At 41.8% G+C, this 17,479-nt stretch overlaps 1 protein-coding gene across 1 annotated transcript in view; it reads right to left on the bottom strand.

Moving 5' to 3' along the window:
- The window catches only part of DMRT1 (doublesex and mab-3 related transcription factor 1), a 57,810-nt gene extending 56,892 nt beyond the window's left edge, over nt 1-918 (bottom strand). Inside the window, exon 1 of the mRNA XM_054004212.1 lies at nt 550-918. Coding sequence (XP_053860187.1) covers nt 550-834 — 285 coding nt within the window. The 5' untranslated portion in view covers nt 835-918. The remainder of the gene's footprint in view (nt 1-549) is intronic.
- Between the last annotated feature and the right edge of the window lie 16,561 nt (nt 919-17,479).

A 17,479-nucleotide genomic window follows, 5' to 3' on the forward strand; every position in this document is an offset into this window, starting at 1 on the left:
AAAAATCCCCCAAAAAAGTTAGAAATGCGCTCAGCTGAAGCCACCAGCACAAGGAAACGCAGTTTACACCGCGTCTGAAACCACCAGCACAAAATATTCTCGATAAGTAATTTGTTGGCTAGATTATACATTTTCTTGTTAAAAGCAAGAAAACGGCCACTGACGGTAGCTCAGGTCGCTCCATGCAGGTTCTGCAGCCCCTCGGGTGCTGTCCTCAGGGCCCGGCTGTACCCGGCCCGGGGGAGCGGCTCTCGGCCGTGCCCGGCAGGTGCAGCTGACCGCTCACCGCTGCCGCTCGCCCCGACAGCAATCCTCCGCGCCTTTGAGGCATCTCCCATTTTTTATGGAAAAAAAATTAAATAACTTGCGAGAAATATAGCGAGAAGTCTCACTAACATAGTAAGGCAGCGGTGTAACTCCTGGCTCCTGTCCGGGGCGAGGCTACCCGCGGCTGCGGTCTCGCAGCGCACCTCATCTAGGCGCGGCCGCTTGGCCCCGACGGGCCCGAGCCCGCGGGCGCGGAGAACACCCCGCTCCGGCACCGCTCACCTGCGCTGCCATGACGCGCTGCCGCTCGGCGATTAGGCTGCACTTGTTGCACTGGCAGTCCCGCCACATGCAGAAGCGCTTGTGCCCCTTCAGCGGCGAGGAGTAGCCGTGGTTGCGGCAGCGGGCACACTTGGGCAGTCGCGGCTGCTTCTTCCCCGCTGCAGCGGCGCCCCTGTCCGCCGGGGCGGCGGCCATAGGGGCCGCCGCCTTTCCGAAGCTGTTCGCCTCGTCCCCTGGGCCCGCGACGTCCGGGGGCTTGCTAAAGGCCGGGGTGTCACTGGGCATCGCGGCAGGCTGGGGGCAGCTGGGAGAGCAGTCTGCGCACCTCTGCCCCGTCCCGCCACCCCGCGCGTTTTGGCGGGCAGCAGCAGGCGGGCGTCGCCCCTCCTGCCGCGCCTCCCCCACTCCTGCTCCGGGGCGTCCGTGGCCGCGAAATCCTTGCTACCCCGAGGGAGCGGCCACCCTTCCCTTCGCGCTCCTCCCTCCCCCACCAGGCCGGCCTGCGGCGGGAAAGGCGGGCCCCGTCCAGGCCGCTGCCCGTCGGGTGTACGGTGCGGGGACGGGGCGGCCGACGCCCGGAGGTACTGCGGGGCTCGGCTCAGTCGCGCTGCCCGCAGGTTCCGCACGACAGGATACCCAGGCCCCCGGTCGGGGGCTGCTCCGCGGCCGTCCTGCGGCCTCTGCCCACCCTCCGTGCCCCGCAGCGGCCAGCGCAGGCCGTGTCCATGGTGGTGATGCTGGACGAGGTCTGCGACAGCAAGGCGGAATCGATCCGGAGAAGCCATGTTTAAGCCCAGTGGTCCTCTGGGTTGGGCAGGTCAGGTTTGGGCAGGCGATCAACATGGCCTGGCCCAGGGAGAGGTGTGACGCCCGAATCAGGCACCCCAGTGCCGCGCCTCAGCTGCTCTGTCGTTGGGCTGCTGCCGTCTTGCTGGACTGCGACTCCCTGAACGCGTTACCTTGGGCTTGGATAGTGCAGTGTGCATAAAGACCCCTTGATCGATATCTGTGTGGACAGGTGATACCAGCAGGTATAAGGGCGAGTGAGAACATGGTGATAACTTGGTAGCCATCACCTCTGGAGCTGGTGTGGGTGACAGAGTGGCTGAAATCTGCAGGAGAAGACAAGCGAAGATGCTTTTTTCTTCTTTACATAGGCTGCCCTTCCAACTTGGCACTATGTGATTTATAAACGCATGCAGCTCTACAGATATTATTTACAGTATTAATATTTCCTCTGTTACACCTTTAAATCTTTCTGGGCTCAACTTTAAATGACGCTATCTTCATGCTGAAATGAAACTATTAAATTGCATCTCAATCTAAGATGAATGACAACTGTCAAATGAGTGACTCAACAGAGATGAAGCAGAAAGCACCTAAGATTATGTGAAGCTGATTTATAAAGATTGCATAAAGATTTCTATAACCCCAGCTTCATGACTCAGCATATCAGATGGCAGTAAGTTACAGTAGGTAGAAATTTATTTCTGCTAGAAGAAGCCAAGAAAAGCATCTCTCTCTTTGTGATCAGCTAACTCCAAGCTAATTCTGCTCAGACTGAGCCTCCATGCTGGAAACAGTGAGTGCCTATCTCAACCTGAAGAAAGCCCCAGATCCCTGCTGCTTGATGCTTTGCATTAGCTTTTAATAAATTCAATGTAAAGAACTTGTTCCTTCATGGTACAACATTGGAGACATTTATGGCACTTTTCATCCTCCAGAGAGATACCTCATTCAAACACTCCTGTTAAGCCCCAGTCTCAACCAGTCAGATAGTCCACAAGTGAAGGCTGAACGCAGGCTGTGTGGGCTTGGTATGACCGTCATTCAGCTCACAGAAACTGAAACTTTTCCCTTGCATCACTTTTCTGGGATTGACATTTCTGATGTCAGTATCTGCACATTTTCCCACAAGACAGGAGAAGATAAACATGATGTTTAGATGAACAAAATTAGGATTTGCCTTTACATGTAGTGGTGCACATCACTAATATTTAAGGAAGTGAACAATGTAAGCATACTTAATTTTGTATATCAAAATATAAAATTCCTTCCTGAATGAAACCAGTTGAGATCTTCTCAAGTCATATGGGCATTGATCAGTTTCCAAAATTTTGTCTAGGAGCAAGTCTTGAATATCCAGTTTGTGAAGTTCAGTGCATGGTGGAGCACACACACCAGAATGTTTTCAGGTGCTCCCCTACAAATTATCTTAAGCCAATTGAAAACGCAGATTAAAAAGTAGATGAAAGGAGGCTAAATCAAAAGACCATGAAAGGCAAAATAAAATAAAACCCAACAGAGGTAGGAGAAGAAAATCAGAAATGACAGCAGGGGTGGAAAAGCAGAAAAGATAAGAGAAGGACAGTGCATAAAGCAGGCAAAAACAGACAAAGGAAAAATAATAGCAATCACCAGGTGCTTATATACCTGACTTTTCACTAGAAACTAAGTGGGACAGCCAGCGTCAGAGATGAAATACAGGATGTGAAAAATGCAACAGTTCCAAGAAGAACATTCATTCATCACTCCTTCACATAATTAGTATTTTCTACTATTGCTTTTTGGGCTAACTGCACAGATCTGTATTATCCATAATACAGAACCTACCATACAGAACAAAATATTAATGTTGTTAGTACCTATCTGGTATTTTGTGTTCTGGATGAATATCACCAAAATATCTAGATGCCTGATGAATATAAGTACATGATCAATCACTTAAAATTAATTGGTTTAGTTTTGCTAGCTCAAGTCACATTTTGAGTATGGTTTAGAGTGCAGTGTTTTTCTCTAATTTTTTTTTAATGGGTGTATGGTGAAGTTGACAGCACACTGCTGGATTTGTCATCTGTGGAGTAATGAAGCAATAGGAGATGGTCATAAACTGCCATTAGTCCTAAGATGAATCACAATAACCTCACTGCAAGTCTTCAGAAAATTTTGTCATTCATTTAATGTGTGTCTGGGCATCTCTAGTTCAAGTCTGTCTCGTGATGATGTCAGTGACTTAAGATTACTGCAGTTTGCCATCACCTTTGCAAATAACTGTAATTAATGTTTCTGATGACAAAAGTAAGAATCAAGAACCTGCATTTTTGCTTTTCTTTTTTTCTTTTGTCTTAATAGATATTGGAGAGTTGTCCTCTAGCTTTACCTTTTTCTTTAAAGTTCCTAATGTCATCTGTTAATGATGTTCCGTCCTTTGCATGCCTTTGGCTTATCCCTTGAACCTGGCAAAAATATTTTATTTGCTAACAAGATTATAATTTTGAGGAACAGATGTGAGTAAGACCTGATCCTGCCAGCACATTTCGTATGACTCAGCAAGCCAGTGGCAAATTGACAAATTAAAAAGGGTTTAATTCTAACACTGTTGCCTGGAAAATGAAGACCTTCAGTTTCTCAGAAGTCAGTTGAGTTGAGTGCATTTAATTTTAGAAATCTGCTAGACCTGATTCTGTTTAATTTTTGTTTTGTGGGTTTTTGTTTGTTTGTTTGTTTGTTTGTTTTGTTTTGTTTTGTTTTGTTTTTTTCTGTCAGTGGGTCAAATCAGAGAGTTTTTGAGCTATTTTTGACTCTGACAGATCATTTTATAGACTGTATTCCCCAGGGCTGGTTGTGGATTCTCCAAAGAGCCTCAGCTGCAGGGAGTGCTGAGGAATAGAAGATAAAGCATGCACACTGCCAGTCTGCATTGTCTGAAAACATCGACATATCCACAAACACACTCTGGACATTTTAAACAAAATATCAAAGACAGCCAGAGGGAGTCAAGCAAAGGAGGGAAACCATGCCAGCACATTCCCTGAGGCACTGATAGGAGCTGGGAAGCTCCTCAGTGTTCAACTTTAGTGCTTCCCTGCAGCTTTGGGTGTCTGAGCTGCCCTAGAGCCATCAGCTTAGCAGAATAAACAGGTGTAGAGCTACCCTCCTCTCTACTCCTCCAGCTATGTCAGTCTGCACATGTGTTTACTCTCGGGAGTCATCAGGTGGATTTCAGCTTATTTACTTGTGTGAATAGTCTCCCATGCAAGCATATTTGCTGGAGTGATGGACATCATCATAACTAAAACACTTGAAAAGATACTTCAAGAAAAATCCAGTAGGTGGCATAAATAAGCCATACTTTTTTTTTCTTTTCTTTTCTTTCATTTGTACATGTGTGCCGTTCTCTTTCATTCATTCCTTATTTTAATCCTCCTTTAACTTACAGAGAAGCTGAAGTTTTGTCACTTGGCTTTTAAAGCACAATCCCCCAGACAAAGTTTTGTATTTGAAGCGGAGGATTTTCTTGATGCTTTCTGGCAGTGTATAGGTTTTTTCCTCCCATTCTATATTTATGTTTCTAACTGTTTCTATTTTCAGGTTATGTGACCTGTAGGTCTCAAACTGCCAGTGCCACAACAAAATGAAAGGTTTTCTTATTGAACATATATCTGAACACAAACCTTGCCTTGAAATGCTCAGTATTTACAAGATTTTAAAGTTGGCCTTCCAGCTGCTCTCTCAGACACTTCTCTGATGATATATGGAGTATTGGCCCCAGGAACATTACTCCAGATCAGTGAAATCTGATGGCTTTTGCTAAAAGTCATTTCAATCAAGCTGAATCTTTCATTCAGACGTAACATTTTATGTACTTCAGTCTTCCTTGCTCCAAAAATATTTCTCTGGCATGGGCATTTAGGGATCTGGAGTTTCAGTGTGCTGCTTTGCTCTCTTTTCCTCAGTCCTTTTTCCTTCAGGGTTGTTTTCTGTCTGATTGTTTGTTTTGTTTTGTTTTGTTTTGTTTTTGTTGTTGTTGTGGGGTTTTTTTTTGTTTGTTTGGTTTGGTGTTTTTTGTTGTTGTTGTGGTTTTTTTTTTTGGTTTTTTTTGGTTTTTTTTTTCCCTTTTTTTTTTTTTTTTTTCCTCTGGTGCCCAGGGCTCCACTCTCACTGAGTGAACAACTAAAGCAATTTATAGTGCTGCTGGCATTTGGCTATTTGCTGCCATTCCTCAGTAGTAAGGAGAGTACTTAGGGTGGTGGTCCAGAGCCTGCCAACAGTGAAAAAGCTGCTGTGCCTATCTCTGCTTACAAAGACCACTGGTTGTTAGCAAGGTGGGACAAATTGTGTACACTCTTCAGCACCCTCAGTTCACATTCATTTCTCTTGGAAAAAATCCATAATCACTGGGAAGATAAGGTGTCAGGGGGCCCTTCTACAAAGAGTGCAAGAAGGAATGTTGGCAAGGGGCAGGGAACAGCATCACGTGTATCCCTAGGTGGAGAACAGGCCTGCCATAGCAGGTGACATGCATTAATGGCCTCTGCAGCAGTGTGTTTATTCATACTCTGCTTATTGGTATTCTCCCAATAAGCATAGGGAAAAAGAACCTTTTCTCATCAATAACTTCAGATGAGCCACAACTGAGAAGAGCCACTGGCAATGGGTGCCTAAGCAGAAACGTTTGTAAGGTACACACTAATCAGAATCTAGAGTTTAATGGTCCAAATGTTAGGGCTATGGTAAAAATTACTTAAGTAAAAATAAAGAAAACCCTGCCTGTTACAACAAATGGCTCTTCCCCTTCATGGCTAGGAACCCAACCAATGAGATTGGCCCATACTACTCAATAAAAATAGGATTCGCCGGAAACAAAATTCATGTTGTTACATTATGCCAAATATAACACAAAACCAAAGCAGTTTTCAAGTTCAGTAAAGCAAATAGAATGGAGATCTTTAAAAAATGTATATGTTTATCATGTTGCCACTCTGACTAGTTTTACTAATAATATGCATAAAGAAGGGGAAAAAAATTACTGTTTTTTACACTAACACCTACATTCTTCCCTTCCTCATTTGTTCATGAAAATTGAAATAATTTCTTTGCAGATGTAAAGGCTGAAGAAAAAAACATTGACAGCTCCTTTGAAATTTCAATCATTGTTAATAATTGACTTAGATAGCTGTTTGAAAGCATTATTAGGTGCAATGTATAAAATAGAAGTTAAAAAGTGAGTGTGGAGAAAACCACTGAACTGCTTCTTCTCAGTATTCATTGTTCATTTTAGGCACACTTGAAAATTAATGGGACCCAGTGACTTAGAACATTGAACACTGTTGCATGACTCATTAAGCTGACATTTCTAACATTCCTAATTCACAGAGTAAGAATGATAGAGTCGCATAAGCCATCTATACATTTGAGCTCCTTCATCAGGGTAGCACTACTGAAGAGAATGCCCTTACTTCTGAATATCATCATCAATTCAGGTCTAAGACATCTGTAATGGAGCTGAGTTTGATAGACTGCCAGAATATGAAAAACTAAGCTCCATCATCTTAAAAATAGGCAACACAATTAATTGCTATTTTTAAATTTGTGGTCTTCAATGTTTTAATGGATACAGTTAAATTTTCACTTCACTGAGCAAACTAATTAGTATGTAAAGGAAGAAATAGATCATTGCAAATTATAAAGCACTTGCTTTATTATCTATGCCTTCTCTAAATGGTCCAAGTTTTTATTATTTTGCATTCTTGATCTTCAGAAACTTAAAACCATTGAAACTCTGTAATTCTGAAGGTTGGTTACACCTGAGGTAAGGGAAGGGGTAGGTTTTGCTATGTCATTTTTACATCCATCTGTTTTTTTATTTGTTGCTTCTAATTCTGATGCTCAGTAAAAGCGAAGTTATTGTTACAATATCTCCTTCTGATTTATTTTCATCCTTTTTCCTTAAGCCTAAATAAATATATTTTTCACATTATATACTGCTCTAGAGGAGCATTCTGTGAGACTTCCCATTAAAATCAGTGAGTGTAGCACACATGCTTGAGAGCAAAGTATTGTGCTGCTTTTCCCCCATTTGTTGCTGTTTCCTGTAGGAAGCCTTTCAGATCTACAGAGTGGGGCAGGAGTGTCAGAATTGCCTCCAGAAACAGCTGAGCTCTTCCAAATATTTTAATCAAAGTCAAATGACTGTTACTTAATCAGCCATGCTGTGAAATGATTTGATGTGAGCTGCTGACCTTTTGTGTCTCCTAGCATGGGAAAGAGGCTTTCTTCTTTGCTGTCAGCCAGCCTCTCTTCCTCTAGAGCCTCTCTCATTCCAGTCTCCATGCCCCAGAGCCCCGAGAGTAATTGGGCAGTTCAGAGGTGGTCCCCAAATGCTACAGACAGTGCATTGGGTCTTTCCCTCTTCAAGGGTGTGCTAGAAATCCAGTTCAGAGAAAGGACCTGGGAGATCCGGATTCCAGGAAACATATGCCTATCAAGTAAAGCTTTACTTAGTGCTATCAAGATACAGATAATCAGAACACTTAGTTGGCTTCCTTAGGCAACAGTTTTCTTCTATCACTTATGTTGGTCAGCAGTGTCAGGGTTGATGATCTCTGTACATCATATATGCACATTTGGTAATTAAGAGTAATTGAGTTCCTCATACTATTGATAAGAAGCTAGTAAGGAAGATGGCACACTGTTACAAATTATTTCAACTGTCAAGCTCTTCATTTTAATTATTTTTTATTATCAAAATAATTTTATTATTTCAATTTTAATGTAATTTGTCTTGACACTGAGTTACCTTGAAAGGTGAAGGAAACATTGCATAAAAACTAATTAGACACCTTAATTTTATGTCATTCATATGCAAATAGGACCATTTGAAGATGCCAGAATAAAGGTGTTCTGAGCCCAGCTCAGTCATCCAGCCAAGTCCATGAAAATATTCACATTGTCTGAGTAAAATATTGTTAAATATCATCAGAGTTTGAAATTGTAAGAGATAGCACATGATGCAGCTGAGAACAAAGAGTATCTTCTCTGCATGATTGTTTAAGTCATTATTTTCTCTTATCTGTTTTCAAGAAACCAAGGTATGGAGATTGCCTTTTCACTGGAAGGCAGTTTCTGTGAATTCACAATAATGACATCTAAGAATATTGTTCATTAGGCACCGTAAGTAAGGTACACCTCTAGGATTGCCTGAGTCTTTATTATAAACATAATAGCCCATAATTCCTCTCTGCAGGACTCACTGTGTTCTACTGTCTGAATGATACATACCTTAAATACCTGCCTGGATAGTCACTTTGCTTTATGGCCCATCAGCTTGCTGATGTTTTTTTTCCTCTGTGTGAAGAACACATGCCAATTTTGAGTAGCTGTTTATTTTTATTTGCTGCAATGAGATGCCTCCTATCTTTTTTCAAAACAAATTTGATGAATAGAGTGAAAATTACACGTATAGACACACATATACTTTTTTCTTTTTTTTTTTTTTTTTAAAGAATACTCAGTTGGTTACAATAATGATATTGTTAAAGTAGGAGCTGTTATCAAGGGTGGCAATGTTATTAACAAAGAGTATCTTGTACTTATCTTTTATTCCTCTTCAAAAAGATACCTAAAAGAATTGTTATTATCAATATTAACTTCTAGGGGGCACCAATAATCTTCCTAAGATGGTCAAAATAACTGATGTCCCAAACCAAGTCATGTGAGATTGCGCTGTTAATCATACTTTAGAAGTGGACCAATGATGGTGGTAAAGGGCAACAGCGGAACACTGAAATTCAGGAGTGGCCTTAAAATACTGGTTAATACAAGCCTTTTCTTAGCAGGGGACAGAAGGAGTGACTTCTGCACATTTAGTTCTGTTTAGATGCTATTGAAGTAGTAGGAAACACAACCTCATTATTATGTGAGACTCATTAGTTTTCTTACTTCAGGTACTTTCAGGCAGTCTGTATTATATTTCAGGATTAATTGTTTGGAATAGCTAGTTCATCAGTTCAAGTATTTATGTGTTGGAGAAGTGTACCCAGCTCAGCTTGTTTTCATGTTTCTCAGTAACAGTGCATGCCAGCAACAGACCATTGGAAGCCCTGTTCAGGTCCATGGTAGATGATAGCCTGTTTTTATAGGTTTGTTTCTACCTTTAAAGAACCTATTTTCTTGCAGGCTTGAGGAGAATAATACACAAACCTTTCTTCAGTTGGAACAGAGTTTCAGCCATCATCTTCACTACTGTTAAGTTAGGGCAAGTGCCCCTTTTGATCTGCCCTCTTCTAAGGGTGAGGGTAGGGGATGACCTGTTTGTGTGAAATATGTCTCCTGCACTAGATTCCATGGCAGGTGATTTTGTTAGCATCCTCGAAAAAATCATCCTGTAATTTCAAGAAAAATTTAATTTCTAGAGCAGAGATAGATCTCAGAGCCTGCATAGCTATCCTATACCTCTTGTGTAGACTACTTCTGTACAAGAGAAACCCAAGATTTCTCAGAAGGTAAATTCAGGCTCCTGAACTTCTTCCATGTTGACTTGGGAGAAAAGCTGTAGAAGTCCTGTGGTTTAGTACAAGGTTGTATGGCAAGGTTTCTTTCTCTGTCTATGGAGCTTACGTTTCTGTTAGCAGTTGTTTTACAATGCTCATCCCTCCTTCCAAAGGTAGTTCTGGGCTACAGGGCCCAGCATTTTTCCATCTCCTGACACCAGACCTCAGGAGAATACTACTTGATCTCTTTGCACAAAATTTGGGTAGAAAGCAGTGGGCTACTAATTCAGCATTAAATTAGAAAATAGTTGAGACCAAGATTTGCTTATGTCAGGTTATATATGCAGCCCTGATATGTCAGCAGTTGAAAGGGGATTTTTAAAAGAGAAAGAATGAATGAAATAATACCAGAATACTAAAACAAGCAAACAAAACCTCAACTCAATCAGGAAACACCAACCCAACCCCAAAAAGAAAAACATAAACAAAACCCAAACCCCAACAAACCTCTGTAATTAACTGCTCTGTCAGAGAATCTAGTTGTCTCCCTCTACACCCTGCAGCAATGTTGGATTTATCCTGTCTGCAGAGGTCTCCCTACTCCACAGAAAAGTCGTAGGGGAGGCTGTGGCGAACGAGGGTGGGGGGAACATCCAGCATCTTACGGGTTGCAGCTGGGCTCTCCTTCAGATATACAGAGCACTGTAGTGCTCCAGTGGGAAGGCACTGGATTTTGTTCACCCAGCTTAAAGGAGGCATTCACAGTCATGTCTATAGCATGTTTTCAGAAACTCATGCTCACACCTGTTTTCATATGAATATGTCTCTATGTTTTCAATTGTTGACCATATTCTGACCAAATATGAGTTGTGAGAAGGCCAGATGAGGCAGTTACTATATGAGACAAAAGTGGAAACAAACTCAATATTCATTTAAAAACTCACCCAAATTTCCCAAGAACTAAAACCTGGTTTTGCAGAACTAATCTAGAGAACTTTCTCTATCTCTTTGCCTGTCTCTTTGCAAACCATCCACATGGCTTATTATTTCAGTACTCATATAATGTGAGGTGTTCTAAATTCCTTATTTATCAAAACAAAACTACTGTAATAAACTTCTTCCTTTTTTTTTTCAGCTTCCATCTTTTTAGCAGCTGTTGTTTGTTCTGTTGAGGGTGGCAGACTTTGGACCTGTCTGCTGGAACACTGTGACTGTAAATGGTGTCAAGTTGCATTATATCTTCAGTGTCAGGTGCCTCTGCTCCATCTGAAATGGACAAAAAATGTACAGACCATTTTTTTCTTCTCATCACACTGCCAGTTCTTATTTAAGCAGCTCTCTGGCAAGTTCTCTTTCAGCATTACAGATTTCCAACTTTCTGTCATGCCCACAAATTCATAATCTTTTTTTTCAGTTGCTTCAATCTGGTTTTGCTAAAATGAGCCTCATTTTGTAATGCTATGTTTCTAATCTCTTCCAATCTCTTTGTACAGCTGTTCTGCTCACAAATCTCCCAAATCAGCTTTCACTGCAGAAGGCATTAACATGCTTCTTGCTCCTCCTGCTAGACTGGTGATGCAGATTAAGCCACCACAATAAAGGGCCTCTGAACAGATGTATCTGGTTGGACTGGAAAATTCTCATGATAAATTTGCAAGAATGAGTGCATGGTGGTGGAGTGGGGCAAGCCATTTCCAGGGCCAGCCCCTGCCTGCACAGTATGGAGGGATTGTAACTGTCTGACTCCCAAGTTTCACTCATGCTTGGAACTGGAGAAAAGTTGCCTTTCCAGCCCCAGAAATGCCCAAGAGCAATACACGGGTGCTGCAGGATGACTGCCAGACACAGCAGGTGGTTTTTCATGCCTCAAAGAAAGGCATGATAGCATAGCCAGGAAGTAGAGGAGGATCTTTTCCTAGTCTACCTGTTCCACCATGACAAGTGAAATCTCATGCAAATGAAATCTCATGTCTTCTTGGTGAAGATAATGTGGCTCATTGATGAAGGACAGCATTACTGACGGAGCATGAGCTAGCCTTGCAGCTCTGCAGCTAGACAAAGCTCTAGAGAACACAGCAGGGGCTGTTTCTGCAGCAGTACTAAAACCATTAAGTGAAAGACTGAAAAAAAAATTTACCAGTACATGTCTTAGAAATGCCTCTTTGCTACTGACATTCAGCTCTTAGAGATTTCTAAGCACATACACAGCTTTGAAAAAATGTTACCCCTCATGTTATCAAAATAATAATACTGCAAATGAGTGTAAAGTTGTTTGGAGTACATGGACATTGAGGTTTGTCATTCATAGCTGAATGTATTTACCCATACTCTGCTTAATTATAGTGAGGCCCTTATTTAAAGGTCTCTGCATAGAAGTCCTTGAAGGGCAGTTTTGTATTGCAAGAAATATTTTTTAAAGACAATTTATTTTTTCTGCTGTTGGCTAACTGAACGTGCAAAGATATGGCTCTCAAGACTAATGGCTACCACTTGCTCAGTGGCATAGGGTGAAGCAGCAAAGCACCACAGATAAAATGATAAAGAAAGGTGAATCAAGCTTGCCTGCAGTGCCCCATCTGCTTTAAGGCCCAAGGTGAAGTGCTCACAGCAGGCAACAGGCACAGCAACTGCCTAAAGACTCCTGTTTTCCCTAATGACCCTCTCATTCCTGAGATCTCTTCAGGGATGATGCATAGGGTGGGGGTTTTGGTGTGTGGAAACATGCTTTTTTTTAAACAGGAAGAGCTTAGAATAGTTAAGGAAATAGAATACTTACAATAGAAGTTTTGAGAATTCATTAATCACCTATAGTAAGGAACCATCTGATATATTGGTAAAGGTTTGTTGTACAGTGTTTATATGGCCAGGTTTTGGTAGCAGGGCTGCTAGCAGGGTGCTTCTGTGAGAAGATGCCAGACTCTTCCCTTCCATCCACCTTCAGCCTGTGCACGGCCCCATGGCAGAGCAGGTGGATACATGGTGGAAGCTGTGGACCCTGTTGGAAGCCCAGTATGGAGCAGTCTCTTGGCAGGACCTGTGTATAGTGGAGAGAAGAGCCCATGCTGGAGCAGGTTTGTTGACAGAACTTGTGACCCTGTGGGAAACCCACACTGGAGAGAAGAACTGCAGCCTATTGGAAGGATTAATGGTGGAGAATTTGTGGAGGACTGTCCCCCATGGGACAGATCCCATGCTGGAGCAAGGTAAGCAGAAGGAGAAGCAGCAGGAGCAACTTAATGGACTAATCCTATTCCAGTCCTTCTGTGCCACTGGTAGGGAGGAGGCAGAGAATTCAGTAGTAAACTTTGGCCTGGGAAGAAGGGAGGGGAGAGGGAAGATGTTTAAAGATTTGGGGCTTATTTCCTTGTTATTCTACTCTGATTTGATTGGCAGTAAATTAAATTAATCTCTCTGAGTCTGTTTTGCCTGTGACAGTAACTTGTGAGTGATCTCTCCCTGTCCTTATCATAACCCACCAGACTTTTCTCTCTCTCCTTGACCATCAGAGGAAGGGAGTGACTAAGTTGTTTTGGTGGGCATCTGGTGTTCGGCCAGGACCAACCCACCGCACATTTATACAGCTGTAAGACAATACTACTTTGAGCATAACTTACTTATGTGCCTTGTTTTTGTTGCCTAACAACCTGGCAGGAAAACAGATGTACTCTTTTACAAACAACTTTAAGAAGTTGTTAGAATCATCTTTGAAAAACAAAAAAAACACCAACAAAATCTTCTTAGCATTTCCTGATTAGTTTCTTAGAGAGAGGTTCCCAAATATTTGTGCATGTAGCATGCAATTCTTCAGCTCCTTCAACAGCACTTTACTGACCAGTGATACTCAAGGTACTGATACACTGGATGATGTTACAGGAACTAAAACCAACAAGGTGGCTCAGCTTTAACCAGGCACTTCTGTTCAGTGTATGTGTGCACAAAGATACTACTGCCAAAGTGAAGCAAGGCAGGAATTTTTAAATGTACTTCCCTAGGCATTGCATTAAGCTGTGAGTAATAATGGCTAATACTTCCACAATTCCAAACTGAAATACAAAACAAACCTGAAACTGGGTAGCCCTTTCTTCTAATCTCACCATGGCCATTCTTAAAAACACTTAATGTAAAATCCTCCTTGCAGGTCTTCCAACACTGCTCCTTGGCCCCTTACTTCTATCCCTTGTCCCACATCAGGCCTTCAGAGACAGGCCCAAGTATCACCATACGAACTGAACAACTGAAAGCATCTCTTTTTAGTGAGGAAGTGTTTGTAGTTAACACACCTGGGTGCCCACACAAGAGCAGGAAGGGATGAAGTTTACAAGCCTGCATGTAGGCACAGAGTCCACTGAGGAGAGTTGTCTGCAGCTGCAGTAAGAGCATGAATGCTGTTTTGGCCAGCATTGCTAGTGCCTTTCAAAGGCAGGAAGATGCCTGTAATGTTTGGGCTGCTTCCCTTACAGGAAACAGCTAGTCCTGTGTGTCAGGGATTGACGCCAAGGCTTGCATTAATTCACACCATGGCTGAACTAGACTTCTAACAGACAGACGTCTCAGCCAAAAGTATGAGACACCAGGAGAAATGCTCTAAAAAGCTATTTCTAGAATAACTTAAGTTCTTTCAGCCATATCAAGAAGATAAAACCTCTGAAAGTATGTCTTGCAAAAAATGTTTTCCTCAGTTGTTGATTTTAGATGAATATTTTGTTGGCTAATTTCCATAATGTAAAACTCCATACCAGTAACTCTCCCTTTCAAGTGACAGACTCAGTGTATGACAATGTAACTGGAAAAAGACAGTGACATATTTTAGAATCTTGAAAAAGTGCCAATCTCTTATATATTCACTGACAGTCAGAGTTCAAAGGTGATGACAACATCAGGCTTGGATAGACTGAGTCAATCATCCTCTAACCTGAAAAACAAATGCCAGTGAGAGTGTGTAGGGGGAGCTCAGGTCAGAGCTGGTATGAATGGTAAACCCCTTAATCCCAGCACTGGTGATAAATGCCATCCAGAATTAGCAGGTGGAATTAAACTTGGCTTGCAGAGGGCATCAGTGGATACAAACACTTTTGGGAATCTCTTAACTATTTCCTGAGGAAGGGCCCAACCTCCACAGTATGAACTGCTTCATGTGTCACCTCTTGGAGCTGGCAAAACCATTTTAAGAGAAAAAAAATTTGAAAGGAAGTTATTATTCTTATTTTGTACTTTTTTTTTTAAGTGCTTAATTCATTAAGTCTACCCTAATAGGATTTTAAGCCATAAATGACCATCACTGACTTTAGTAAAATAATCAAGTTAATTTTGTACTTTACATCTATATTCACTAACGTGTCCAAAATTTTGGTTCCTTTTGGCAATCTTCCTGATATGGCATACCACAATAGCCTACTTCACCATACAACTAAAACTGGGGTCAGTTTTCTTTAACAAGGCATTTTAGCCCAGGAAAATGAGGTTTTGGGGTGAAACTGAACATTGCACAGAAATGCAGAGCCCAGAGCTTCACCTAGTATTTTCTGAAGATTTAGGCAGTTAGTTTCTTTTGCTTACCAGGAAAATGGCACCTAAATAAATCCAGGCACTCCAAGTTACATAGTCTGACACTTGTATGGTGCTACGGTGGTCAGATTCCTCCACAGATTTCTGTCAATTAGAAAATGTTTTCATTTCTGATCTATCATTTGTATTCAGGATTGGGGGAAGAAAACAGAAGGAAAAAAGGAACAGAAGTCCATGTGGGAGTCTGTCTTTTTCCCCCAGGAGGACTAACTCTATGGCAGGTAGTTACTGCTGTTGCCAGGGCATAGGGCTTGGGAATTGACTAAGATGAGAGAGTTTGTGGGATGCTACAGGAATGTTTATTCCACATTACTCTCCTTATGTTTTTGTTGCAGGTAAAAAAAAAGGTATTTAAGTACATTTAGTGATTCTCCCTGTATCATTAGTCACTTAAACTGGACTAATTGTTTTAAACCCTTCTATGACAGCTGCACATCCAGGAATCCCATCATGCCCAGGACTCCCATTGATTTGTGGAGGGAGAGACAGAAATCTGTTCCAACATGGAAAATAGCAGTCATGGCCCTCTATTTTGGAAAGCCATTATTCATGGAGATTTCACATTCTTTATTTTTTTTTCTCCATTATGTACAAAGAAGTTGTTAGGCTACAGAATGTACAAATATCATGTGCAAATGAAGCTCAGTAGCACAGCAACAGAGATCATAGTTTAAAAACGATTTCTGGGGCAAAGACCTATTAGACATGTTACTAATTAACCTATTTCCTACAGCAATACAGAGGCACTACTGAAGAGGACATTATCGGGTACCTCAGCATACTCTTCATCAAAGTCAGACTTTGGAGCATAATCTACATGCTGTGTCTACATCACAGTGTCACAGAATCACAACATATCTCAAGTTAGAACAGACACATAAAGTCCAACTCCCTGCTCCTCTAACGATTACCTAGAACTACTGTCATGAGATAAAAGCCAGAGTTAAATGTATGATCACTAACTCCCTTAAAAAAGCACAAGTAGTCTAGTTTTGGTCAACCCAGTGCTAAATAAAAAATTATATTCTTGGTAAAACTGAAAATAGAAATGTCTTTGTTCTCCAAATTCTGTCCTGGCAGCATGTCTCTCTGCTAGACAAGAATTTAATCCTTGAGATATAGGCAAGCATTTAAGTAAGTGAACTGGATTTTCTGTAAAATTAGATTAAGTTCTGGAGAAAGATTAAAGCAGTCATCCATTTTCTTCACTTCTTCAGCTTGATTTGTTTATCTCTAGCCCTGTGTGTATTTTAAACTCATGAAGACAAGAACAGATTATCTTGACTTTGCTTTCCAGACAGTTGTTCTAGGGCAGGAAATGTCAGTTCAACAGATCTGAAAAAGACTCAAAAGCAACTCTTGCCATGCCCAAGCCAGGGAGATCCAACTTGCACTAATTCTGTTTAATGATAAAATTACCCAGATCCTAAGTGAATGAGGAATTCATTGGGAAGCTTGCACTACTGTTGTGTACTATGTGTGACACAACCTCAGGTTATTGGGTGGATCCCTATGTACGGCACCCTGCTATGCAGGACAGCCTGTACCCACTAACTCTTGACAGATGGCAAAGTGAGGGGTATTTTTCTGGTGATATGGGTTTTTTTTGTTGTTTTGTGTAGGTTTTTTTTGGTGTTTTTTTTTTTTTTTTTTTTTGGTGGCTTTCTTTTGGTGTTTGTTTGTTTGTTTGTTATTTTTGGCAGCTGCTGCTGCTCTTTGCTGTCAGTCTTGTGTCAGAGGGAACACCTTATTTTCACAGTAATTTGGCTTGCTGGCTGACGTGCCTCTATACCTAGCACGTAGGATCCAGTGAAGAGTGAGAAGAAAAGTTGGCCAGAGAGGTGCAAGAGTAAAAACTGACTGACATCAAGGGCACTGGGGTACTAGTCTGGCACTGGTTATCACACTGTACCTGCTGTGCTGGCCCAAACCATGTCCAGCCCACAGAGACTTCTTGGCATGCCAAGTCACCAAGTCAATGTAGGCCAAGTGAGAATGGCTTCAGTGGGTCCCTATTTCAAAGGGACTATATTGGAAAAGCTGTTTGATAAGGACTTAGGGAGAGAAGGACAAAAGACAGAGAGTAACTGAAC

The sequence above is a fragment of the Vidua macroura genome, chromosome Z, assembly GCF_024509145.1.
Source record: "Vidua macroura isolate BioBank_ID:100142 chromosome Z, ASM2450914v1, whole genome shotgun sequence".
In the NCBI taxonomy this organism is placed as follows: domain Eukaryota; kingdom Metazoa; phylum Chordata; class Aves; order Passeriformes; family Viduidae; genus Vidua; species Vidua macroura.